The sequence below is a fragment of the Acinonyx jubatus genome, chromosome B3 (genome assembly GCF_027475565.1).
Source record: "Acinonyx jubatus isolate Ajub_Pintada_27869175 chromosome B3, VMU_Ajub_asm_v1.0, whole genome shotgun sequence".
Lineage (NCBI taxonomy): Eukaryota > Metazoa > Chordata > Mammalia > Carnivora > Felidae > Acinonyx > Acinonyx jubatus.
In genome coordinates this window covers 3,824,787-3,850,773 of record NC_069386.1, presented here as the reverse complement: position 1 = coordinate 3,850,773, position 25,987 = coordinate 3,824,787, and the positions used below count along the sequence as shown (strand labels likewise).

Here is a 25,987-nt window from a genome sequence, read left to right as displayed (position 1 = left end):
CCAGGAATTTTTTCACTCGTCTGATTATCAGACAGAGCTGTGCATCCCTAAGCAGGTGGTTTGTTTTCAACCTGACAAATACTATGTATGAATTATAACTGACCAGCTAGGTTTCTTGTTTTGCATTAGCTGCTAAAACAATTAAGGTGAAATCTGTAGTTTCCCGATAGCATGCATTTTTGTGTTAGCTTCATCTTGGCTTTATTTATCTTTGTGTTTTTTGGTAAGACGTTCTAAATTCTTTCTGTTGTATGTAAACAACAAGAAAAGGAACTCTATGCTTCTTGTATTTTCCCCCAACATCTTTCCTACAATACCAGGCACAGTGTAGGCACACGGCTAACCCTTAAAATTTACCTATTACCTGACTAGACAATTCCATACAAGCTTCTATGTAACACAACAAAGGAATCATTTTCATTTCTAATGAGAAAATAGGCTATTTAAAAATCCAGGAACTATCTTGGTTCATATTTTACTTACATGTTTTCTTACATTCTATTTAATTATTAAAATTGCTAGAATATGAAAATAAGCCAAGCCTTACAAAATATAATTACAAATTAATGATATTACCACAATTCTTTTTATTTTAAAATGAACATTTCAGCCCTCATTTACTACCTTTAAGGACAAAGCCCTCCCAAAGACTAAAGGTTTTCCCAAAAGAGAAAACTCAGTATTTAAGCAAAAATTTTTAAAAGCAATGGGGAAAATATGATTTTAAATTAGAAAAATTGTAAGATTTTTATTATTTGATTATAAATAAGAAAAATTATAAGATCGCGTATACGAAACTTTGTATCACCACTGACTCATTCATTTTACTCAAAAACATTTACTGAGGGACTATAATACCAAGCACTGGGATAGGTCTGAGAAATACAAACCTGGATAAGACAGCCCTGCCCGCAGAAAGCTTACGGTTTGGTAATGAAATGATTAAAGAGTAGCGTCACAATTACAACAGAATTATTTATCAGGCACAGTGTGATAACTAATCTCTAAAGATAGCCCGAACCAATCATGCCTTCTATTATCCATGGCCTTATATAGATCTGTCCCATAATAAACCTGGGCTGGCCCTGTGTGATTCCCTTTAAGCAACAGAATGTGGCAGAAGGGACACCATCCCGTCCACGGCCTCCCCTCGGAGGATGTCTAGCGGCTTCTGCTTCTGTATTCTCAGAAGACCGGAGCTGCTATGCAAGAAGTCGAGATCCCCGGCTGGAAAGATAAGCTGGAGAAGCCACGCAGGGAGGAGAAAGGCTCAGTCACCCCAGACTCTGCCTCACACCTCCAGGGGACTCCAGCTCCACTGCCATAGGACTATGACTGCAGGGGGACCCAAAGGAGACGTCACAGAACCACACAGCTGACCTCAGTCAACCTGCACAACTGTGAAAAATAATAAAACTAGACTTAAGCCGCTAAATGCTGGAGTGTTTTGCTCTACAGCAATAGATACTAAACTTGCTATGAGAGACATTAGATGAGGCAGTGCTCAATTCTGCCTTCGGGTGGGATTATGTTTTACAGAAGAGGTAAAGCCTATGTGAAGTCCATCTCAAGTGCAGTGATTGTGAAGACCTTCTAGCAGACAGACTGAGAAGTACAAAGGCCTCAGAAGGTAGGCATTAAAGGGGCGCCTGGGAGGCTCAGTCGGCTGAGTGTCCAACTCTCGATCTCGGCTCCGTCATGATCTCACGGTTCATGAGATCGAGCCCTGCGCTGAACTCCGAGATGACAGTGTGGAGCCTGCTTGGGATTCTCTTTCTCTCTCTCTGTCTCTCTCTCCTTCCCTCCCTCCCTCTCCCCCTTGTACTTCCCCCTCCCACCCCAAAATAAATGAATAAACATTAAAAAAAGAAAAAAAAGAGGGGCGCCTGGGTGGCTGAGTTGGTTGGGCGTCCAACTTCGGCTTAGGTCATGATCTCACTGCTTGTGGGTCCGAGCCCCACATCGGGCTCTGTGCTGACAGCTCGGAGCCTGGAGCCTGCTTCAGATTCTGTGTCTCCCTCTCTCTCTTCCCTTCCCCCACTTACTCTCTCTCTCTGTGTCAAAAATAAACATAAAAAAAAAAAAAAGAAGGCAGGCATTAAAATAAGAAATGAGAGGCAATTAGAGTTGAGGCACTGAGTAGTGGAAAGAGGAAAGGGAAGATACAGAGACCAAGTCACAAAGGTCTTGTGTGTCCCCTAAGGTGCTGACACGTCATCCTGCATGCAAAAAGTCAAAGACTCGGGGGAATTACATGAGACTATATGGACATTACAGAGATAACCCTGTTAACAATGTAGAAAGTGAAGACAGCTTAGACTAAAGTCATGGTCTGGTTGAAGCAATGCAGGAAAAAAAAATTAGGAGGAGGAAGTGGAACCCTCAGGAATGGTCCGAAAAGGATGAGAAACAGGTGGGGCAGACTGGAACCAAACCACAGCTTGGAGTCAAGCCCACTGAAGTCACTTGCCAACTGACCCACAGAGTGAGAATATTCATGGGCAGGAATGTTTTTCAAGTCCCCCAACACCCTAGGGTGCGTTATAGCATTACTGTGGCAAAAGCTGACTGATAAAAGAGTGTAATAATAAGAGTGTCTGCTCTGGGAGCCTGGCTGGCTCTGTCGGCAGAGCACGTGACTCTTGATCTCGGGGCTGTCAGTTCAAGACCCACTTTGGGTGCAGAGATTACTTAAAAATAAAATCTAAAAAAAAAAAGAGTACCCGCTCAAAGACTGTGGGAATTTAAGTGCACATAAGGTACTCAGCAACAGTAAGTGGCACGGTAAACACTCCCTAAATGTCACACTATTCTTATCATTTCCATGTTCACCTGCATGGGTACTAGACATTCATTTGTGAATGTGCGGCTGGAAGTGGGATTCTAAAACCGAGTGGAAGTCTGGCCACATAGCTGGGGGACTATATAACGCCAGGAGTTAACAGAAAGGACGAGGGCAGCTGAAGACAGAATCGGGTCACCACTCCGTTTCTGTTCCTTTCTGCCACACAACTCCTTGAGACAGCTGTTGAGAGCAGCCATCTCCAGTTCCTCACCTTCTATTTTCTCCCCAACCTATTCTAATCCAGCTGCTAAAACCACTCTTGCCAGGGTTATCCACGGCCTCCATTTTGTCAAAACCAATAATCGATTCAATATCCTCATTTCACCCACATCTCGGCAGCATTTAACATGGCTGACCACTCCCTCTTTATCGAAAGGCTTTCTGCAACTTGAGTTTCAAGATATCCCGCTCCTTGCTTTCCAGTCTAACTCCACTGGCAGCGGTCCCTTGGCCTCATTTTACTCTCCCCCCGGCTACGTCTCTCTAGGTTGGAGGCTCCCCGGGCTCATCTTCATACCTGTCTTCACAACCCGCATTCCCTCCCTACGTAACCTCATTTGGTTTCATGGTTTAAAGACCAGTCATTCACTCTTAGCTTTCAGATTTATGTTCACCAAGAAGCTCTTCCCCAAACTCCGGGTTCGTATTTCTGGCTGTACTCTTGCCCTCCTTGGATGTCTTAGAAATTTCCCTGGTTCTACCTTCAAAATACAGTTGACCCTTGAGCAACACAGGAATCAGGGGTGTGGCCTCCACTCCCCATTCCCCTCCCTCCCTGTAGTCAAAAACCTCCATATAACTTTTGACTCCCCCCAAAACTTTACTAATAGCCTACTGTTGACCTGGAAACTTACTGATAACATATAAACAATTAACACATATTTAGTATATGCATTATATACTATATTCTTACAATTGAGGAAGCTAGAGAAAAGAAAATATTATCAAGGAAACCGTAAGAGAAGAGAAAATACATTTACAGTACCGTACTTTACTTGTTTAAAAAAAAAAAAATCTGGGGCGCCTGGGTGGCTCAGTCTGTTAAGTGTCTGACTTCGGCTCAGGTCATGATCTCACGGTTGGTGGGTTCAAGCCCCGCATCGGGCTCTGTGCTGAACGCTTATTCAGAGCCTGAAGGCTGCTTTGGATTCTGTGTCTCCTTCTCTCTCTGCCCCTCCTCCACTTGTGCTCTGTATCACTGTCTCAAAAATCAATAAACGTAAAAAAAAAAAAAATCTGTGTACAAGTGGGCCCACGTAGTTTAAACTCATATTGCTCAAAAGTCAATCATGTATCTGCAGCCTGACCACTTCTTCCACCTATCCCCACCACCCTGGTATAACCCTCCACCATATGTCTTGCCTGGACTACTGCAAAAGCCTCTTAGTTTAACTCTCTGCTGCCCATTTTACTCCCTCTGCAGTCTAATCCCCGAACAACTGCCAGAATGCGTTTTTAAAAACGTAAATCAGATCACATCACTTCCTACTGAAAACTCTCCAAAGGCTTCCCTCCTAGCACATACCCACGTCCTTCCCTGGCTATACAGCCCCGCACGACCTTGTCCAGCCTATCCTCCTGACCTCATCTTCCACCACTTTCCCCCTTATTCACTCCGTTCAAACAGCACCAGTTGACCTTTGCAGTTCCCGCAACAGGAAAAATCTAGGGCCTTGAACACGCTCTGCCTTGCTTAGAATGCTCCTTCCCTCACGGCTTGATCATTTTTCCTCAGCACACTTATCAGTACTTGCCATTACATCTTTGTTTCTCCTTACTAGATTATGAAGTACTTGAGGGCAGCGGCTTTTTCTTCTTCACTGCTGCACCCAACATCTAAAACACCAACTGGTGCAGGGAGGCACACAGCATTTCTCAAATGAACAATTGAAGAACATCACTTAAAGGTCAGGCAGATCAAAACAAGTAGTTTCTTATAATGTTAACTGATTCAATTTGTAAACATAATAAAGATAGGCCAAGCTAACCTGTTGTCCCCACTCAGCAAGTACTATGGGACACCTGTTTGTCACACAATAACAAGCAAGGACGGCATCTATGTTTCACAGGTGGCCAATACCTTCCAGTCCAGATATCATTTCACAATAGAACAAGACTGGAATCAGGGCACCTGGGTGGCTCAGTCGGCTAAGCGTCTGACTTCAGCTCAAGTCATGATCTCACGGTTCGCGGGTTCCAGCCCCATGTCGGGCTCCCGTGCTGACAGCTCGGAGCCTGGAACCTGCTTCAGATTCTATGTCTCCCTCTCTCTCTGACCCTCCCCAGCTCATGCTCTGTCTCTCTCTCTCTTTCTCTCTCTCAAAAATGAATAAACATTGAAAAAAAAAAAAGAACAAGACTGGAATCTGAAGGACAAATACCATAACCACACTGAAAAGAGGAAAATTTCAAAGACTTTACAGTTAATTCACTTATTTTCTGTTGATAGGAAAGGACTAACGGCTTCAATAAAAATACGAGCTAAGCATTTTTCCCTCTACATTCTTATTTACCGATCTCTATTTTTTTAAAGGAAAAAACTCCTCGGCAATATTTTTAGAGCAGGGGCTCTCAGATTTAGCTGGTATTAGTATGTGGGAGAGTATTAAAAGGGCTCTCAAGGTCCCACCTCCAAACATTACAATATTTTAGAGAGGGAGGAAGGGATCTCGAATTTCACAAGTACTCAAAGAGATTATAATGAGGTAGACCAACAAATCACTCTAAGATACTTATAAACGAGCTACAACAATCCTCTCATCAGTTCAAACCAAAATCCAAAATGACCCAGATCCTAGGTTTTTAGCTAATTTTTCTCTCTCTCTTCATAACTGTAATTTAACTAAATTGCAGAAAACATGAGAAACAAAGGAAAAAAGAAGAAAAAAAAGCATTATCATTTTACCGGTCCAATACAACTTTGGTTAGCATTTTGTTATGCTTCCTTCCATCCATGTCACTAGGTATATGTTTGTTCTATTACTTTTCAGTTTTATTCACCGTGCGCAGTGTTCAGGGCTATTTATTACACACGTTTCTCGTGTTCATATAACCTAGTCTTCATCAGTACCATGCTCAGTGGCATTAATTCCATCTAATGCACCCAACGTTGTTTATCTAACCATTTCCTCCAGCTGACTACTTCCATACTACTATAAATAATCCAGCTGTAAATATTTTTGTACACATTTTTCAGTACTTCAATACTTCGGGGGGGGGGGGAGGGAATCTGTAGTGCCAAACTGTTTTACCATCTTCGTCACAGAGGGCTTCTCCAATATATATATATTTTTAATTTATTTTTGAGAGAGGGGGAGACTCAGAATCCGAAGCAGGTTCCAGCCTCTGAGCGACCAGCATGGAGCCCTACGCGGGGCTCGAACTCACAAACGTGAGAACATGACCTGAGCTGAAGTCAGACGCTTAACAGATCGGGCCACCCAGGCACCCCTAATATTATCTTTAAAATACTAGGAATTTAGTATTCGCTTCGCGTTTAATTTTCACTTCTTTAATTACTGAGGTTAAACATTCTTTGTCAATTAGTTGTTATCTTTTCTTTACCTAAGTTATCTATCCTGCCCTTTACCATTTGTTTATGGGATCTTGCTATTTCTTTTCTACTCGTTTTAACTTTGTACTCCGTTTCCTACTGATCTTCCCGGTTGAGCTGTGAGCCTTTTGTGGGCTATTTATCCGTTCACTGACCTCTTTTTTTTTTGCCTCAGTACCACCCAACACTCTGCTCCTTTCCGAAGAACCCACTGTGGTCAGGCAGCTAAAACCATCTCCATATAATAAAATACACATGGTCTTCCCTAGGAGTTTGCTGTTACCTCCGCCAGTCACTGGACTTTTCTGGGCCCCGGTCCCATTTGTAAAAGTGTGGAAAACAACACCTCCTTAACTGGACTTCTGCGAATAAAGGCTATTAACGTCAAACGATAACGTTATCCAATATTAACATTATCCAATATTAATATCCAAAATTAACCAGAAGTCGATGTATTATCGACTGAAATAGGCAAAAAAGGAAATTCTTAACACCCGCGGCTGGATTTGGTTTTTAAGCAAATGTGACGTTGTCTGCAGAAACGCCGAGCCAGGTAAAGCCACACCTACTTGTTTTGGCATTCCCTTTCCTGGGTCCCGACAACTAATACACACACAAACGAAAAAGGAGTCAGAATTTAAAACAAACCAACCAACAGGGGAAAAAAAAAAAAAAGCCGTCGGTCCGCCAAGTCTTCTCACCTCTTCCCCTCTCCCCCAACAACAACAAAAAAAAACCCTGAAACTTTGCAAACGGGCCATCAAGACAACCTGGTCCACACCCGTTCCACGCCCGTTCTCTAGTCCCGAAGGTCGGGTGACAATGCCGGACTGGAAAGGAAAAGCGCTCGCTGAGCGGACGCAGACTGAGACCGTGACCCCGACGACCGTGGGTCGGCCGTGCGGCCGGCAGAGGGGGACGGGGACCCGCCGCGCGTCCCTGACCGGGGAGGAAACTGAGGCCGCGGGGGAGGCTCGCGCGCAGGGGCAGGCCGGGCGCCCGCCGCTCACCTCAGCAGCGCCAGGAAGGCGGCGGGCTCCACGTCGGGCAGCTCGATCTCCGCCGACGTGGTGGCCATGCCGCCGTTGAACATGGCGTCGAAGACGGCGCTGCCGGCCGCCAGCACGAAGCGGTGCGCGGGGATGCGCTGCGGGCCCCCGGCGGCCGCGCCGCCGCGGCCCTTGCCCAGCACGAAGCGCACATCGCTCAGCAGCTCCGAGTTGAAGAGGAAGGCGAAGCGCTCCTTCAGCGACGCCTTAGTCGCCTGCCAGTTATACAGTGGCTCCCGCTGCAGGGGGAGCAGGGGCCCCAGAGAGGACGGCGGCGGCGGCGGCGGCGGCGGAGGAGGCGGAGGCCCCGCGGCGCCCGGCTCCGCCTCGGCTCCAGAGACCTGCTCGCCCACAGCGGCCGGCCCGAGAGAGGCCATCCTCCAGCGGCGCGGCTCCTCGGGCTAGCCAGAGAGCTTCCGCCGCGCAGCCGCCATCGCCGAGGCCGCCCCCGGAGGCCGGCGCCGCCTCGGTGCCTTCCGGGAAAGGAGCTTCCGGCGTCCGGGCGCCTCCCCAGCCCCGCCCCGCCCTCGCCCCCGCCCCGCTCCGCCCCGCCCGCAGCGGCCCGGAGCGCGTGCCCGCCACGCGGGGATGCGGGGGCGCGCACGGCCGCTCGAGCTGGGCCGCGCGGATCCGCGTACTGCGCTGCTGGATGGTCACCGTGCTCACCTTGTGCGAGCCCCGCGCTTGCAAGCCCAGCGCCTCCTCCGGCCCGCGGCCCGTCCTTCTCTCGGACCCCTCCTCACCAGCCGCGGCGCTTCCCACGTGTACTAGGGGCAGGTCCCTAGGCTGTCCCTCCTGGAGTTTCCTGCCTGCGTGGTGGGGGACGGGGGCAAGGCCCGGGACAAGGCCCAGGGAGCACGTTGGAGGGGACGACAGGATTCCCCTGGGCTCCCTTTTCCCCATCAGTGTCCTAGTCACCACTCCGGAGGGGAGCGGAGCTTTCAACCCCTTCTGTGTCCAGCAGCCCACATGCGTCCTGTCTTCTGTCTCTGTTTTTTTCCAGTATCACTGTGGACTCATGGAATTCTTTTTGAATATGTTACAATCCGTTGCTAAAAATTAACAATATTTTAAATCTCCAGGGGTGCCTGGGTGGCTCAGTTGGTTAAGCCTCTGACTCTTGGTTGGGGGTCAGGTAATAATCTCACTATTCATAGGATCAAGCCCTAAGTAGGACTTCACGTCAGGGGGGGTCCTGCTTGGGATTCTGTCTTCCTCTGTCTGTCTCTCTCTCTGCCCCTTCCCCCCAAAATAAAGAAGTAAACCTAAAAAAAAGTAGATCTCAAAAAAACCTCTCAAATGTATCAGAGCAAAACTAATAGAGACCACATTATCTGGTACCGAGCAATGATCATAATTTAATAGAAAATATGAGGACGCTGCATATCAAGACTTATGGAACACAATCAAACCTGAGTTCAAGGCTAAAGTATAGCCAAAAACACTCCCTTTGCCAAACTGGAAATGATAAAATTAAATGAAGTAGGGGACTCTGGGAAGGTGGCAGAGAAGGAAGCAGGAATCTGTCTCCCCTCCTAGACAGCAGCAGCTGGCAGGATCTGTCTGATGTGGCTATTTTGGAGCTCTGGAGCCTGTTGAAGGCCTGTAACGCCTAGGAGAAGACTTGGACAAGAAAACTTGCTGTTAATTTCCACCAATGTCAGCTGTTTGCACAGAAGGAGCTACCATCCCTCATCCTCAGCCACACGGAAGGCAGATGTACACATGTTCATGGAGCATGTGGGCACCATGGTGGGCAAAAGGAAACTGTCCTCCAAATATCTGGGCCCTAGGCGCAGATTCCTGCTAGTAACCAGTGTCCAAAGAGGCAGGTGGCATTGTTGTTGCACTTACCCCTTTGTTGCAAGCATCTCCACCCTCCAGCTGAAATGACTTCCCAGGTATTTAAAGGGCCAGCACCCAATTCACCCTCCATTTTTTTTTTTTTTTTTTTACCTTTTCCCTTTTGGCAGCCAGACATTAGAGACTAGTACAATTGAAACAAAAACAAACAAACAAAAGTGTGCAATGGGGCAAATTAGAAAATGAGCATCCATACCCAAGGAAAGGCTGAGAGATGACCTGGGAAGACATTAAGTTTACACCCCAGGCTGATCCTGGCACAGAGACAATAATCCTACAGCAACCAAAAAACAAAACAACAAAAAACAGCAAATGCTGGGGAAGCGGGAGAATCTGATTTCCAGAGTTATCATGTTACTAGATTCAAATATCCAAGTGTTCAACAAAAAGTCACAAGGCATACAAAGAAATAGGAAAGTATGGTCCATTCAAAGGGAAAAAATAAACAGAAACAGTCCTAATGGCAGATATACTAGATGAACTTTAAAACAACTGCCTTAACGTTGTTCAGGGAACTTAAGGAAGATGTGGAAGAGACCAAGAAAACTATGTGTGAACATAGTTGGACATGTAAATAGATAGAAACACAACGGACATGTAAATAAAGAGATAGAAAACTTAAAAAGAAAGAAACAAACAAAGAAAATTCTGGAGCTGAAAAAAGTATAACAATCAAAGTGAAACATGCACTAGAGGGATTCAAAGGCAGAATTGAGCAGACAGAAGAAAGAGTCTGCAAACTTGAAGATCAGACCATAGAAATTATGGAGGCAGAGAACAGAAAGAAGAAACTTAGAGGAAAAACAAACAGAGCCTAAGGGAGCTACTGGACATCATAAAATAGATCAACCTACACATCATGGGGGGCCTGGAAGACAAGAGGCCGGGGGGAGAGAGAAAGGGCCAGAGAGAATATTTGAAGAAATAATAGTTGAAAACTTAACAAAGCAAAAACTAATAGGATTGAAGGGAGAAACAGATCTACAAATAACAGTTGAAGATTTATTGAAGATCCCACTCACAATAATGGATAGAACAACCAGACAGAAGATAAATAAGGAACTAGAGGGCTTCATAGAATAAACCGTCACATTCTTGGCACACATTCTTGCCAAGGGCACATGGGACATTTTCCAGGATAGACCACAGATTAAGTCCCAGTAGATTTAAATAGATGGCATACAAAAGATCTTCATGGGCCACAAAGGGAGGAAATTAGGAATCATTAACAAAAGGAGAACTGAAGGGGTGCCTGGGTGGCTCAGTTGGTTAAGCATCTGACTGTTGATCTCAGCTCAGGTCTCCATCTCAGGGTCATGAGTTCAAGGCCCACATTGGGCTTCACGCTGGGTACGGAGCCTCCAAAAAAAAAAAAAAAAAAAAAAAAGGAGGGGCGCCTGGGTGGCTCAGTCAGTTGAGTGACCGACTTCGGCTCAGGTCACGATCTCGCGGTCCGTGAGTTCGAGCCCCGCGTCAGGCTCTGGGCTGATGGCTCAGAGCCTGGAGCCTGGTTCTGATTCTGTGTCTCCCTCGCTCTCTACCCCTCCCCCACTCATGTTCTGTCTCTCTCTGTCTCAGAAATAAGTAAACATTAAAAAAAAAAAAAGGAAAACTGGAAGATTCACAAAACTGTGGAAATTAAACAACACCCTTTTAAACAACCAATGGGTCAAAGAAGAAATCACCAGGGAAATTAGAAAATACTCACAGACAAATGAAAATGGAAACACAACATACCAAAACTTATGGGACCCAGTAAAAACAGTGCTAAGGGGAAAATTTAAATGTTTACATGAAAAAAACATGACAGATCCCAAATCAACAACCTAACTTTGCAACTTAAGGAGCTAGAAGAGGAAGAACAAACCCTAAAGCTAGCAGAAGGAAGGAAGTACTAAATGTTAAAGCACTGATAAATGAAATAGAGAACAAGAAAACAGTACAGAAAACCAGTAAAACCAAAGGTTGGCTCTTTGAAAGATCAACAAAATTGATAAACCTTTAGCTAGATGGACTGGAGACAGACAGAGAGAGAGAGAGAGAGAGAGAGAGAGAGAAGACTCAAGTTAACAAAAATCAGAAAAGGAAAGAATATTACTACATATGTTACAGAAATAAAAAAGGGTTATAAGAGAGAACTATGAGCAATTGTGTGCCCCTGAAATTGGATTACCTAGAGGAAATGTTCCTAGAAATAGAGAACAAAAACCTTTTTTCAGTACTTGCTAAAGTGGTCAGGAAGACTTTATTCAAGACTGTTGCAGTAGGGGAGAATAAACAGGCTCCACTCTGAGGGTGGCAATAATATCTGGGGATTTGCAGCCAACCAGCAAAGTTGGGGACGGGGGTGTGGGTTTCAGTGGATGGAAAATTACCAAGAGGAAGCATCAAGGGTAGGGGCATTCTTGCTAAACGAATTCAGAATTCTTGCTGAAGGCAAGTCAAGATGATCAGATATCAAGGGTGGGGAATAAGGAACCTGATCGGATACAGAGAATAACCAGATAAAGGGTGAGGGTATTCTCACTAAACTAACTTAGTGGGATTCTTGCTAAGACTGAGTTAGGCAGACCAAAGATAGGCCTGGGGCCAAGGTTGAGGTCCACTTGAGAAAAAAAACCCAGAAGAAAGCTCTGGCTAAAGTTTGGTCAGATGCAGTCTCTGTCAGTGTCAAAGAATAAATAATACAGACAAGATGTGAGGGACTGGGGTCCTTAAGGGAAGAACTGACCTTTACTTCTGCTTTTTCCCTGAGGACATTTTCTGATCCCTCGCTTGTTTCTCAATCAGTAACAACTCAGTTGACAGAGTATGAAACTGCCGAAGGAGTTGGGGCAAAGTCCTGGAAAGAAGGGAACTACCGAGAAGTGAAACCCCCAAATCTTCCTACAAGTTCACTTCATGCTCTTGGATAGCTTCTTCTTCTTCTTTTTTTTTTTTAATGTTTATTTATTTTTGTGAGAGAGGGAAAGAGAGATGGATAGAGGGTCTGAAGCAGGGCTCTGCACTGACAGCAGAGAGCCTGATGCTGGGCTGGGACTCACAAACCATGAGATCATGATCTGAGCCCAAGTCAGATGCTTAACCGACTGAGCCGCCCAGGTGTCCCACCTTGAATAGCTTCCAAGTGGCACATGTACAAAGAGAAACAACAGCAGTGGGAGGCTAAGAGCTAACTAGAGACGTCACCCCAGCTGCACAATGCCGGGGAGACCAAGCTTGTAGTTCACGCCCATCAAGGTGGAGGAGCCCTCGTACAGTAAACACGAGGGACTTTTGGTTGAGATCCCAAAGGCATGTGCCCTAGAAGTAAGGGTTACAAACCAGTAGTAAGAGAAAAATTAATTGGCTAAAACCAATCTTTGAGAGATTTAAGGTGCTCTCTATAAGCCACCACAAGGAGACTAAATCATATTAATCAAGATATACCATCCAGAGACTCAACATTTTTTTCTTCTACAATGTTGTCAGGAAAACTTAAAATCATGAGGCATGCTAAAAAGGAGAGAGAGACCGAGAAGGACAGAGAACAGACAACAGAACAGATCTATGGATGATTCTGTTACTGGATTTATCAGACAAGGACTTTAAAATATCTACGATTCATATGATGAGGAAAATAAAAGAAAGATGGAGAATTTCACCAGAGAATTAGAATCCATGAAAAGGGGTCAAATGGAGGCTCTCGATCTGGAAAAATGCTATGACAAATGAATACCTAAATAATTTGTGTTTAATAGCGAATTAGACGGAGTAGAGTAGATGATTAGGACAACTAGGACACAAGTCAGTAGGCATCCAAACTGTAACACAGTTAGGAAAAAGGACAGAAAATATGGAAAAGAATAGATGTCTGTTAATCACACAAGAAAGGACTAACAGATGTATAAGGTAGTACTAGAAGGGGAACAGAGAATGAGGTGGAACAGTATTTGAGTAAACCCCAGCTGGATATTTCCCAGAGCAAGTGTCTTGAGAAAACTGGGTAAAGCTGCATAACTTTTTGGGGCATCGCCTAGAAGTCATGCAAGGTCATATCCACTGCACTTCATTAGTTATAAATAAGTCACTAAGGCCTGTCTGGATTTGAGGGGAGGACGATACCCTACCTCTTAATAGAGGAGTATCAAAGAATTGGTAGACATGTTTTAAAACCTCACACTACTAAAGCTCCAGCCATTAAACTCCTGGGTTATATATCCAACAAAACCCGAGGCTTATGCCCACCAAAAGAAAGTATGTGAATGTGCATAGCAGCTTTACTCATGATAAATGGCCAAACGGGGGCACCTGGGTGGCTCGGTCGCTTAAACATCGGACTCTTGATTTTGGCTCAGGTCATGGTTATGAGCTGGAGCCCTGACAGTGCAGAGCCTGCATGGGATTCTCTCTCTCTGCCCCTCCCCTGCCTGTGCTTTTCTCTCTCTCTCTCTCTCAAAATAAGTAAACAAAAAACTTTAAAAATATACAGTATATATAAAATAATAAAAAAATAAATGGCCAAATGATTACCAATAGTAGAAGGGATAAATGGTGGTATATTTGTATAATGGATGAAAAAGAATAAACCCCACTCCTGAAACAACCTGAATTAATTTCATAAACCTATTGAGCTAAAGAAGCTCAATACATAAAACAAAAACACATCACATTTCCATTTATATGAAGCTTCACAATAGGCAAAAGTTGTATGTGTTGCTGGAGGTCAAAGGAGCAATTACCTTTTGCTGGTTGGGGTGGTTGACTGGAAGGGTGCCTGAGGGAAACTTCTGGGCTAACAGAAATTTTCTTTATCTAGAGGTGGTGATAGTTACATGGGTGTTGCTCATGGATAGTTACACAGTAATATACAGTGTAAGAAACCAGCCCCAAACCCAGCGGCTTGAACGATTACTTGTTTTTCTCATGAATCTGGAACGTGGGCAGGACTTGGCAGGAAATGGTCGTGTCTGCTCCTCCCAGAATCATCTGGGGTGTCTTGACTAGGACTAGAGGATCTCTTTCCAAGAAGGGCTCACTCACGTGGCTGGCAAGTTGATGCTGGCTGTTGGCTGGGAGCTCGTTGGACTTGAGGGCCCAGAACCTTGTTTTCTTTCCACGTGAGCCTCTCCATGTGATTGGGCTTCCTCGCAGCATGGTGGCTCCAAGGGCACATGGTGGCCTGAGAGAGAGAGAGAGGGAGAGAGAGAAAATCACAAGCAGACTCCGTGCTGTCAGCACAGAACCCAACGTGGGGCTCGATCTAACTGTGAGACCATGACCTGAGCTGAAATCAAGTCAGATGCTTCATTGACTGAGCCACCAAGGAGCCCCTGTTGCCATCTATTTTTAATCTTGTTTCCTCCACTACCCATATACTTCTAGGGATGGGTCCCAGAGGATCCAATTTCTATTGTAACAGCCCCATGTTGCGTATAGAGATTACTTAAAAATAAAATCTTAAAAAAGAAAAAGAGTCCGGCCCTGTACTCTTGTGTCGTGATGCTGGGTAGGTTGGCACAATAGGGCAGGGGGAGTATTCCTGGAAGCTATTTCTACAGTGGGCATCGAGCAAAATTGACTGGTAACTATATGAGGAAATCCTCCTAAACCTAACTGAATGTATCCCTGACTCAGCTTCTCCTTAATGCCAGAGGCCACTCCAGTGCCCCCCAGTGACATGAGGGGATTGTGATGCAAGATTCATCAGGAACAGCAGTCTTAACCAATTGTGATTGCAATACCTTATTCTCCAAATTTTACAAAAATATAACACTGTGAATAGCTTGCTAGAGCTCCTCCCAGGATCTTGGAGGAGGTTTGTGCTATGGAAGGTGTCCTGAAGCTCAAGCTTCATTAGTTTCAGGATTAAATCTGCCTCTGCATAGACTTGATGTGACCTTTAACTGAATTAATATATGGAAAGCATTTGGAACAGCCTGACAAGGAAGTAAGTGCTCACTATATATTATCTATTGCATACTACTGATATAGAAATAAACAGATAAATACAGAAGGCTCCAGAAGCAGGCTCCAGGCTCTGAGCTGTCAGCATAAGTGGACACTTAGCCAACTTAGCTACCCAGGCGCCCCTAAAGCATAATACTCCTAAAAGTAAAAAGACGTGGGGCACCTGGGTGGCTCAGTCGGTTGAGCGTCCTACTTCAGCTCAGGTCATGATCTCGCAGTTTGTGGGTTCAGACCCTGCATCTGGTTCTCTGCTGTCAGCATGGAGCCTACTTCAGAGCCTCTGTCCCCCCTCTCTGTGCCTCTCCCCCACTATCTCTCTCAAAAATAAATAAAGCATTTTTTAAAGTTAAAAAAACCTAAAAAGACAAAGTAGGAAGAATGTATAATTTATGATTTTATGAAAAGGGAAGTATCCTTTACATATAAAGAGCCCTTACGGATCAAGAAGACAAATAACCACCCATCTCCTTTTTTAACGGACAAAGGACATGAACAGGGAATGCATAGAAATAGAATCTTTCTTTTCTTTCTTTCTTTTTTTTTTTTTGAAGTACACCCTTTCTAAAGAATAATTTAGAAATGGGTTTCCACAGTTTAAAATCTATGTGTCTTTTGTGCCAGCAATTCTACCTATGGTAATGTATCCAGAGGAAATAAGAGCTGGGTACAAAATTAAAAAACAACAACAACAAGGATATCAAAACATTATACTTTTTAAAAATGAAAGCAACCTAGACAGATGATTGGCTAGGCAAATTATTGAACAATCAACCATATAATGGGACAATAAATGCCTGTTGAAGAGTGTTTACTGATATGAGAAGATGTTCTTAACCCATTATGCTGAGTGGAAAAACAGGAACAAGGCCTGGGGCATCCCTTTTTGTGCTATGGGCTCACGGGACACCATCTTGTTTAAATGCCTATATTATATACATAAAAGACCATGAGTTTATAACCACTGCTATAAATGCAGTATATCACAGTGTGATGAGATTCTGAGTGATTTCTCCTTATTTTTTTTTTTTTTTGACAGTAAGGAAGGTTTTTTGTTTTGTTTTGTTTTTTAAGTAAAAATATTGTGAGATTTGACTGCATATGATTTTTTAGTTAACTAACCGGTAAGCTATCGCAAGGACAGTAGCATGCCCACGGCCATAAGATACAATTTCTTTCTTTGACCTTCTCTCAACTGTTAGGTATCGCTTCTCATTTGACTAAGTGCAACTTAATTCAGTTCAACACGCACTGCATGCCCCAGGTGCAAGGCACTAGACCTGAGGTTACACGGATGACTAGAACATATTACTTGCCCCAAAGACCCTAATAATTTAGTGGGAGGGGGAACCCTGCTGGGACCTGCTCAACTGGAAATAAAACTTCTTTTTTGGATTAAAAAAAAAAGGCAGCAGCAAAGGCAATTTGCCATGCCCCAGACTAAATTCAGCTTCTTGCTTATGGAGCTCTTTTTCCTTTGCTTGTCACTGTTTTCTGGAATTCAGCCTAGCAAAGTAATATATGTCACCATGTGTGCTGGTCTATAATTAGAACAAATGCGAGGACTTATGAGAAGAAGACCTATTGGCAAAAAGCATTTAGTAAAGCTCTAGAAAGGCAGGCAAGGGAAAGAAGGAGGAAGAGATCTATTTTGGAAGTTAATTGAATGCCAAAGGAAGAGAAGACATTTAAAAAATATAAAAGGCAATTATATGTCCTTAGGATTTTTATATTCCAGGAGAGCATGAAAATGTAGCTGCTATTGGATTACCCTCTGATGAGCATTGTAGGTATAAATAGAAGCTAAGGTCAAGAAGCTAAAGGCAGAAAAAGACTCACGTGTCCAGCAGGGCCTGATAAGCATGTGAAATAATACCCTCAGCTCATAAGGCTGCACCTGTGCCAGTGACCTGGGCTTGAGCTCCAGGGAAGGAGGGGAGGGTAAAAATCAGAAGGACCCGAGGTTGCCCTTCTCATAAATCTTTTTATTTTGTTTTAGAGAGAGTGTGTGTGAGCAGGGGAGGGGCAGGGAGGGAGGGAGAGAAGAGAGAGAGAGAGAGAGAGAGAGAGAGAGAGAGAGAATCCCAAGCAGGATCCCCACCCAACATGGACCCCGACGTGGGGCTCAGTCTCACAACCGTGAGATCATGACCAGAGCCAAAATCAAGAATCGAAGGCTTCACCGACTGAGCCACAGGCGCCCCAGCCCTTCGCATAAATGTTAAACCAGTCCCAGCCGTCACCAAACCTCACTGTAGCACGAACACACAGTGGAGAATCAGTTCTAAGATGACAGTAATCTCCCCACGCTTTACCTTTTTCTAGTCGAGCATCAACACGTGTCTGAAACGTGTGGTTGGCCTGAGCCCCAAACACCTACCCGAGGCTGCCCTCCCTTTTCAGGATCCATGGTTCCTGAGGGGACTCGGCTTCCCCAAGAAGACTTTCCTGGCGTGCCCCCAGGAATGAAGAGGCAGACAGGCAGAGGGTCACCCCTAGGCGGGAGCTGCTGGCTTCTCTACCACCTTTCACACCCTGGCACCTCACCACGCTGACCTCCCCCCTCCCAGGTTTCCCACGTCCCGTTTCCCCCCACGGACAGAACAGGGACGTTCAGCTTTCGTCCTTCCCCACTGTCCTGTCAGCTTTCGTGGATTGACTGTCTCTTCTGGACATCTGACCCCCATCCCTACATGTCTGGCCTTTCTTCAAGAAGAGGAGAGACAGGAGTCTGGTCTCCGAGTCTTTCTTCTGGATTTCAACGAGAATTGAACGACTACTACACATTTTTAGTCTGGGACCCACCTGGGAGAGAGGAGACTTGTCTACCCATCCCCGACAGGTGCCTGGCACCAAGGTACTGGACTCATGGGTGAGAACAGGAGAGAGTGCCTGCCCTTTACCTTTTGGATCTATCCTACCTTGTAGGTCCCCTCAGGCAGTAACACTCCTTTGATCCAGCTTCCTGGGTGATGACCAGGGAAAAGTGAGGTTGTAACTTCAAAGGGCCTTGGTTTCTTAACTCAGACACAGGTCATATTGGCCGGACCCAAGACACATGGCCCATCTTTATTGCTTCCCCACCCTTTTTCTTACGAACCCCAGACCCCACGAAACTCTCGTGGACTCCCTGAACTCTTCATCTTATGTCAAAACTTCAGTTCCTTCGTCTGACCCCGTTGGAGCATGCCATTATCCTGGGCCAGTAGAACAGAACCTAATGTTAGGTTTTTAATTGACTCATGTACAGGGGCTTGCTAAATAAAGAGGCATGCACAGGGAAAGCTAGATTTGTTAATCAAGTAGAAATCAAAGTCCAGGCACTCTGAGGACTCTTTATTTAGATGCTGCCACAATAGTTCTAATGATGACTTCAAATATCTATTATGAACTAAATTTTTATAACTTTTTTTTTTTAAAACACTGGCCTATTGTTCTTAGATACGTGTCGTCTTTTACCTCTTTTACACATGTGGACCTCACAGGACACAAAATACTTTCCAGATCTAAATGTGAAAGGCCCGCCCAAAAAATCTGAGAGCAAAAAAAATACAAGAGCATACTGGAACAGACAAAAATGTCACGAAAAGGAAATAAAAAGCATTTCACCCGCCAAAGAAAAATTAGTAAATTGATTATATTAAAATTATGAACTTCTGGGGGGCGCCTAGGTGGCTCAATCGGTTAAGTGTCCGACTTCAGCTCAGGTCATGATCTCGCAGTCAGTGGGTTCGAGCCCCACGTCAGGCTCTGCACTGACAGCTTGGAGCCTGAAGCCTGCTTTGGATTCTGTGTGTGTCTCTCTCTCTCTGCCCCTGCCCTGCTCATGCTCTGTCTCTCTCTGTCTCAGAAATAAATAAACATTAAAAAAAATCTAAAAAAATAAATAAACATGAAAAAATAAAGAAAATGAAATTAAGAACCTCTGTTTATCAAAAGATGCCAAGAAAGAATGAAAAGGGGAGCCAAGGTTTAGGAAAAGATATTTGCAGTACGTACATCTGACAAAGGACTAGCATCCTAAGCGTGTACGTGGATAAGAGAAAGGAAGCTAACTGCATAGAAAGTGGGCAAGAGGTTTGGATGGGTACTTCATTGATGAGGTTATGGAAAAGGTCAAAAACACACGAAAAGCTTTTCCACATCACCATGATCACGGAAATGTAAACTAAAACTACAGTAAGATACCACGACACCAGGACCACAATGGCTACCAATTAAGTGACTGATGACAAGTGTTGACAATCAGAATGCTCCTACTGTCCTGATGGGAATTGCAATCAGTTTGGATTTTTAAAATGTTTATTTATTTCTGAGAGAGAGAGAGAGAGAGAGAGAGAGAGAGAGAGACAAAGTGAGAGCGGAGGAGGGGCAGAGAGAGAGGGAGACACAGAATCCGAAGCAGGCTCCAGGCTCTGAGCTGTCAGCACAGAGCCCGATGCGGGGCTCGAACTCACAAGCCACGACATCATGTCTTGAGCCATAGTCCGACACTCAACTGACTGAGTCAGCCAGGCACCCCTAGATGCAACCATTTAAGAAAACAATCTGGCATTATTTCCCAAAGATGAAAAGACCTATAATCTATGACCTAGACATTCGACTCCTAGGGATAACCCCGACAGAAATATGTACACACACGTTCACTAAAAGCCATGCCCGAGAATTTTCACAGGAGCGCTTTTTGTAGTAAATAAAAATATAGGCTATGCAAGTGTTCCTCGTCAGTAGAACAGAGATATAAATCGTGGCACGTTCACACGATGAAAATCTACACCAAATGAATCAATACATGTAATGGTATGGATGAATTGCACAAACATAACACTGAGTAAAAGGAGCCAGACCCCAAAGAGAATGAGACGTATAATCCTACATATGTAAAGAGCAGAACCAAAAAAAAAAAAAAATCTTTGGTGTGAGAAGCCAAGTGATGGAAATGGCATGAGGTGGGCTTCTGGTGCTGTTGGTGTTCCATTTCCAGACCTGGGCGTTACTAAAGGGGTGTAGACTCACTTCTGAAAATTCACTGAACGGTATATCCTTAAGATTTGTGCAGGTTTCAGTGAAGACTAGACCTCAGCAGAGTTTTCCAAAACACGTTGGAGATTTTTTCTCCAAATTCTTGTATTTCTTTGGGATTTCTTTAGTCAAGAAGTTTTCCTTAGGCTCTTGCTTTTACTGTCATTTTCCTTAGATTGGTTTTTGCTTGCCTGAGTACTGGTGACAATGCTCTGAACTCAATAAATGGTTGTGTTTTATTTCCCTCTTACATAACGTTCCCTCGTAGCTTTCTCTTTCTCACATGGGAGGCTTATCTTCCCAGAGCAGGGAAGGGTGAATGTTTGGCCTCTTTATCAAGGTGAATGGTTTAAAATTCCCTGAGCCCCCTGAGGGGCTCAGTCGTTTGAGCATCCGACTTCAGCTCCGGTCATGATCTCAAGGTTCATGGGTTCGAGCCCTGCGTCTGGCTCTGTGCTGACAGCTCGGAGCCTGGAGCATGCTTCAGATTCTGTGTCTCCCTCTCTCTCTGTCCCTCCCTTGCCTGAGCTCTCTCTCTCTCTCTCAACAATAAACATTAAAAAAAAAAAAGAAGAAGAAAATTAGGGTGGCTAGGGAGATGTATAGTTTCCTCCTGAACTTCTTTTAGTTCCCAGGAATGCAGGGTCAAGAGCCAGCAGCCCCGCCACGGATCTACTGGGTGGGGGAAAGGTGACCCCACCACCTGGACCTCCTGGTTAGGGGCCAGATGGACAATGTGGTAGCGATTCAGTGGAGCCCATAGGTCAGTAAAAGCCAAGGTGAGGTGGGGCCAGCTGGACAGCAATGCCCAGGCTCCAACCAAGAAACAACAGAACTGGACTACGGGTTACAGTGACCTCAGGGGTCAGCTGTGGACACCGGAAGCCAGGGCCCAGGCCAGCTGCCCTGCAGTGGTCACCAGCCCACACATACCGAAGGGGCGGCACGAGGCAGCAACAGCTCGAGGTCAGATGTGGCCCTTTCCCTGCACCCAAATGCTACGGTAGAGATAAGCTGCAGAGGGGAGTGGCCGAGTCATTTTGTCTCTGAGGCGGCCTGATGGAGACAGATCGGTCACATTCCCGGCTTGGACTAATTGTACTGGAACAGACTGGAATGCATTTGTTTCCACATCACCTGACCAGTGGGACCTGGTAGGACCAGATCACTTAAAAATAAATAGAGGAGCTATATTTCTTCAGCACTTCTGACAGTAACGTCACTAAATTTGCAGCTTTCTCTTTTAGTTTTCTTTGATTTTTCTTCTCAACGTGTTAAACCTTCATGGCTGCTGAAAATAGCTTGTGTTCGGAATTTTTCTAGGTATTTGAATAGAAGGTGGGAAGAAATCTCCTGGCATGGCAACTCCCCCACAATCATCCTTTTATTGATTAGTAAAGCGATTTAATAGTTTCTCTCACTTTTCCAAGTGACTCGTGATCCACCCTCTATGTAACCCTCCCAAATAATAAGCCCCTGCCAGATTTTGAGCTAAGAGATGATTGGCAGTCCTCGCCATCAAGTTTAAGTGCAGAAGATGTGCAAACAGCAGACACTGTTCCACGGTCACCTTTCCAGGTGCCCACATGGGCTCGTTTCCACTTTTGGCGTCTTGGCATTTACACAGGCAGGCATTGTTCAAAGCCCTGGGCTCCTGGACCGTAGGACACGATGACAGTAGTCTTTGAGAGTGTCCTTGTTTTGTAGGATGTCATGATATACATCCGCTGCCCCAGACCTGGAATCAGCCATTTCTCTAAGGAACCTCAGTTCCCTTTACTGAGAAATATATTTAGAAACCAGAATCTGGCCTCAGAGGAAACAGCTCACTTCTTCAGGGCTGGTTGCTATTTCTAGTTCCCTGCCGTGGACAGAGATGAGAGAAAGAACACCAGGAGAGGAACAGATCTTGGAAGGTAAAAGAAAAACTAATTTTTTCTCAGTTTTCCCTTATCAATCATTGAGTATTTTTTATTATACTGAGAAATACATCTAGGTACTTTCATTTGTAGTTTTTTTCCCCCTTTGAATTCATTTGCTTGGGATAATTTATTTCTGTAGGTTTATTAGGACAAAGGGCAGGAGTTCTCAGGTGCCTTAATTATCTCTTCAGAGGCTAGTCCTCTTTGCAGGACCAGCTGCACGATTTGTGGCCCCTGTAAGATGAAAATTCAGGCCCTGGTCCAAAAAGCAGGAAAGAAGTACCATGAAGGTACTCAACTTGAAAACTTTAAAAAAATTTTTCCGCCGTCTCTGCCTCTTATCCCCCCTCCACTTGTGCTGGTGGTGTTTTATTTGCTATTTGATGTCAGGTTCCCCTAGGCACAGGGATACTGGCAGGCTGAGTGCCCACCTCACAGGTGCCCACTGGGCTGTCCCCTGGCACCACATGAGGACCATGCCAGCTGCTGACTTCCTCCCTCCAGCCAGCCACCTGAATGATGCCAGGGATGTTCACCTCCTGTAGACCTGCTGCCCCAGCCACGGGGATGGGCACCCGAGGGCTCTGCAATCTTCGTGACAGGACTTGGCAGGTGTCTAGATCTGGGGATGGGTGAGGGATTCACCCTGTGAATTGTCCGCTGGACTCCTGGGTCAGCTTCTGCCAGGCCTTCCCCTGAGTGCCCACGGGGTGTATGTGCCCGACTGGGATCCTTCCCGTGCTAAGCCAAGGCCCCCACCAGGGACGAAGGGGACAGTGGTTTCCGGGCAGGAGCAGGGAGGGGAGGCCATGTGAGGCCCAGGGCACCAGGGGATGAGGAACAGGTGACTTGAGTTGGTCCCAGGGAGACAGGGAGGCAGCAGAAGCGGGGACAGTTCATGGGACAGTGCTCTGAGCCTCGGTGCATGCCCCATTGTCCCATCGAACTTCACCTACAGAACACAAATTCAAAGATAAAATTCTTTGGGATTTAAAGACGGCAACTGCGGAGCATAAAACCCCAAACTCAGGGCTCTTGCAAGCACACGGCCCCGTGTGATTGCACTGGTCCTACGCCCATGAAGTTGTCCCTTCCTATACAGTAAACAGCAGCAGGTTTTAAAATATGATCAGGGCCCCTGGGGTTCTTGGACACCCTTCCAGGGGTTCTGTGAGATCACAACTATTGTCATAGTAACACAAAGACATAACACTTTCACACTCATTGTCTCAGGAGCACATGTTGAGGTTCTCCTAAAGCTGCCTGACAGTGGGGTATATTTTAACAGGTTGAATGGAGAAGAAAGAATCCAGATGTCTTTCATGAAGCCAGTCATTCAAGAGGTTTTTAAAAACGTAAAGCAATACTACTCTTTTCACTAATCTCTGCAGTGGAAAAAACAGTTATTTTTGCATAAAAAGTATTTTGCTCTTATTTGGAGATTTTACATATTTATTTCTATGTGTTTGTTTTTGTTGTTATTTTAAAATGAATGACCAAAGAGATTTTACATTTCCCTGTTTTGATTCCTAACACAACAAAATGGGTAGATATTACCCATTTAAACAAAAGCCCGTGCACATCCTTCGAACTTTTTTTAAAAAGTTTATTTATTTATTTTGAGTGAGACAGGAAGCATACACAAGTGGAGCAGGGGCAGAAAGAGAGGGAGAGAGAGAATCCCAAGCAGGCTCCACACGGCCAGCACAGAGCCCAAAGCAGGGCTTAAACCCACGAACCATGAGATCATGGCCTGAGACAAAACCACAAGTTGGATGCTTAACCGATCGAGCCACCCAGGCGCTCCTTATCCTTGGTACTTTTTAAGGTGAATACATTTCAAAAATTGAGGTTAAATTCACATAGCATAAAATTAACCATTCTAAAATGCATAATTTGGGGGCGCCTGGCTGGCTCCGTTGGCGAAGCATGCAACTCTTAATCTCAGGGTCTTGAGGTCAAGCGCCATGTTGGGCACGGAGCCTGGTTAAAAAGCAAAGCAATGAAGTGCACAATCCTGTGGCGTTTAGCACAATCACTGTGTTGTGTGACGACCTCTCTCTGTAGTTTCGACATTTTCATCACCGCAAATGGAAACTCCACCCCCACTAAGCAGTCACTCCCCATTCCTCCCTCCCCTGAGCCCCAATGAACCCACCGTCGTCCTTCTGTCCCCATGGATCTGCCTATGTTGGATGTTCTGTCAAGGGAATCACCCAACCCATGACTCTTCTCTCACTGAGCCCAATGTTTTTGAGGTTCATCCACACGGTAGCATGTATCACTATTTCATTTCTGTGTATATTCCATTGTAGGGTACGCCATACTGGTTTACCCATTCATCAGACCATGGATATTTGGGCTGTTCCCACCCGTTAGCTACTGTGAATAGTGCTGCCATGAACATTCGTGTACAAGCGTTTGTGAGGAAATGTGCTTTCAGTTCTTTGGAGTATGATACCTAGAAGTGAATCATTGGATCATACGATAATTCTACATTACATTTCTTGAGGAACCGACAAACTGTTTTCCAGAGCAGCTGCCTCACCTTACTTTCCCACCAGTGACGTAGGAGGGCCCAATTTCTCCATATCCTCCACACTTGTTTTTTTCCTTTTTAAAAAAAAAATTTTTTTTTATTGTAGCCATCCTAGTGGGTGTGAAGTGGCAGCTCACTTGTGGTTTTGATTTGCATTTCCCTAATGATTAGTGATGAGCATCGTTTCATGCGCTTACTGGCCATTTGTACACCTTCTTTGCAGAAAGGTTTGTTCAAATCCTTCACTCATTTTTAAATTGGGTTGCCTTGTTTTGCTGTAGAATTGGATTGTCTTTTGTAGGGTTGTGACAGTTTTCTAGATTTTAGATATTAAACCTTTATCAGATATACGATTTACAAATATTTTCTCCAATCTTGTAGGTTGTCTTCCTACTTTCTTGGTAGTGTTTTTTGATGCACAGAAGTTTTTAATTTTGACTAAGTCCATTTGTTTGGTTTTTCCTTTGTCACTTGTGTTTTTGGTGCCATTTCCATATCATGCCAAATCCAAACTTATGAAGATTTACCCCTATGTTTTCTTCTAAGAGTTTCGTGGTTTTAGCTTTCACATTTAGGTCTATGATCCACTTGGAGTGACATTTTTGTTGTTGTTGATGCTTATTTATTTTTGAGAGAGAGACACAGCACAAGTGGGGGAGACACAGGGAGAGAGGGAGACACAGAATCTGAAGCAGGCTCCAGCCTCTAGCTGTCAGCACAGAGCCCAATGCGGGGCTTGAATCCATAACCTTGAGATCATGACCTGAGCCGAAGTCAGACACTTAACTGACTGAGCCCACCCAGGTGCCCCAGAGTTACTTTTTGTACATTGTATGAGGCGGAGGTCTAACTTCATTCTTTTGCATGTGGATATCCAGTTGTCCCAGCATCCTTTATTAAAGAAACAATTCTTTTCTCCATTGACTGGTCTTGGCACTTTTGTTGAAAGTCAATTGACCGAAGATTTTTGAACTTATTTCTGGACTCTCAATACTATTCCAGTGGTCTAGTCTATATACCTGTGCTTATCCCAGTACCGTAGTGCCTTGGTTCCTGTAGCTTTGTAGTAAGCTTTGAAATTGGGAAATGTGAGTCCTCCAGCTTCGTTTTTCCTTTTCAATTATTTTGGCTATCCAGGGCCCCGTGTAATTCCTTATCAATTTTACCATCACCTTGTCAATTTCTGCAAAAAAAGATCATTGTAATTTTCTTAGAGACTTCATCGAATCTGTGGATTATTGCCATCTT

General features: G+C 44.8%; 1 protein-coding gene and 2 long non-coding RNA genes across 3 annotated transcripts in view; 1 reads left to right on the top strand and 2 right to left on the bottom strand.

Annotated features, from left to right (window-relative positions):
• The window catches only part of BTBD1 (BTB domain containing 1), a 41,360-nt gene extending 33,428 nt beyond the window's left edge, over window positions 1-7,932 (bottom strand). Inside the window, exon 1 of the mRNA XM_027068192.2 lies at window positions 7,409-7,932. Coding sequence (XP_026923993.1) covers window positions 7,409-7,824 — 416 coding nt within the window. The 5' untranslated portion in view covers window positions 7,825-7,932. The remainder of the gene's footprint in view (window positions 1-7,408) is intronic.
• Window positions 7,933-13,470: 5,538 nt separating this feature from the next.
• The window catches only part of LOC113601970 (uncharacterized), a 48,303-nt gene continuing 35,786 nt past the window's right edge, over window positions 13,471-25,987 (bottom strand). Inside the window, exon 8 of the long non-coding RNA XR_008298931.1 lies at window positions 13,471-14,471. This is a non-coding gene — a long non-coding RNA (uncharacterized LOC113601970). The remainder of the gene's footprint in view (window positions 14,472-25,987) is intronic.
• LOC106965965 (uncharacterized) lies at window positions 21,503-23,634 on the top strand. The gene is made up of 3 exons (XR_008298932.1): window positions 21,503-22,194; window positions 22,601-22,812; window positions 23,489-23,634. It is a non-coding gene; the product is annotated as an uncharacterized LOC106965965 (long non-coding RNA).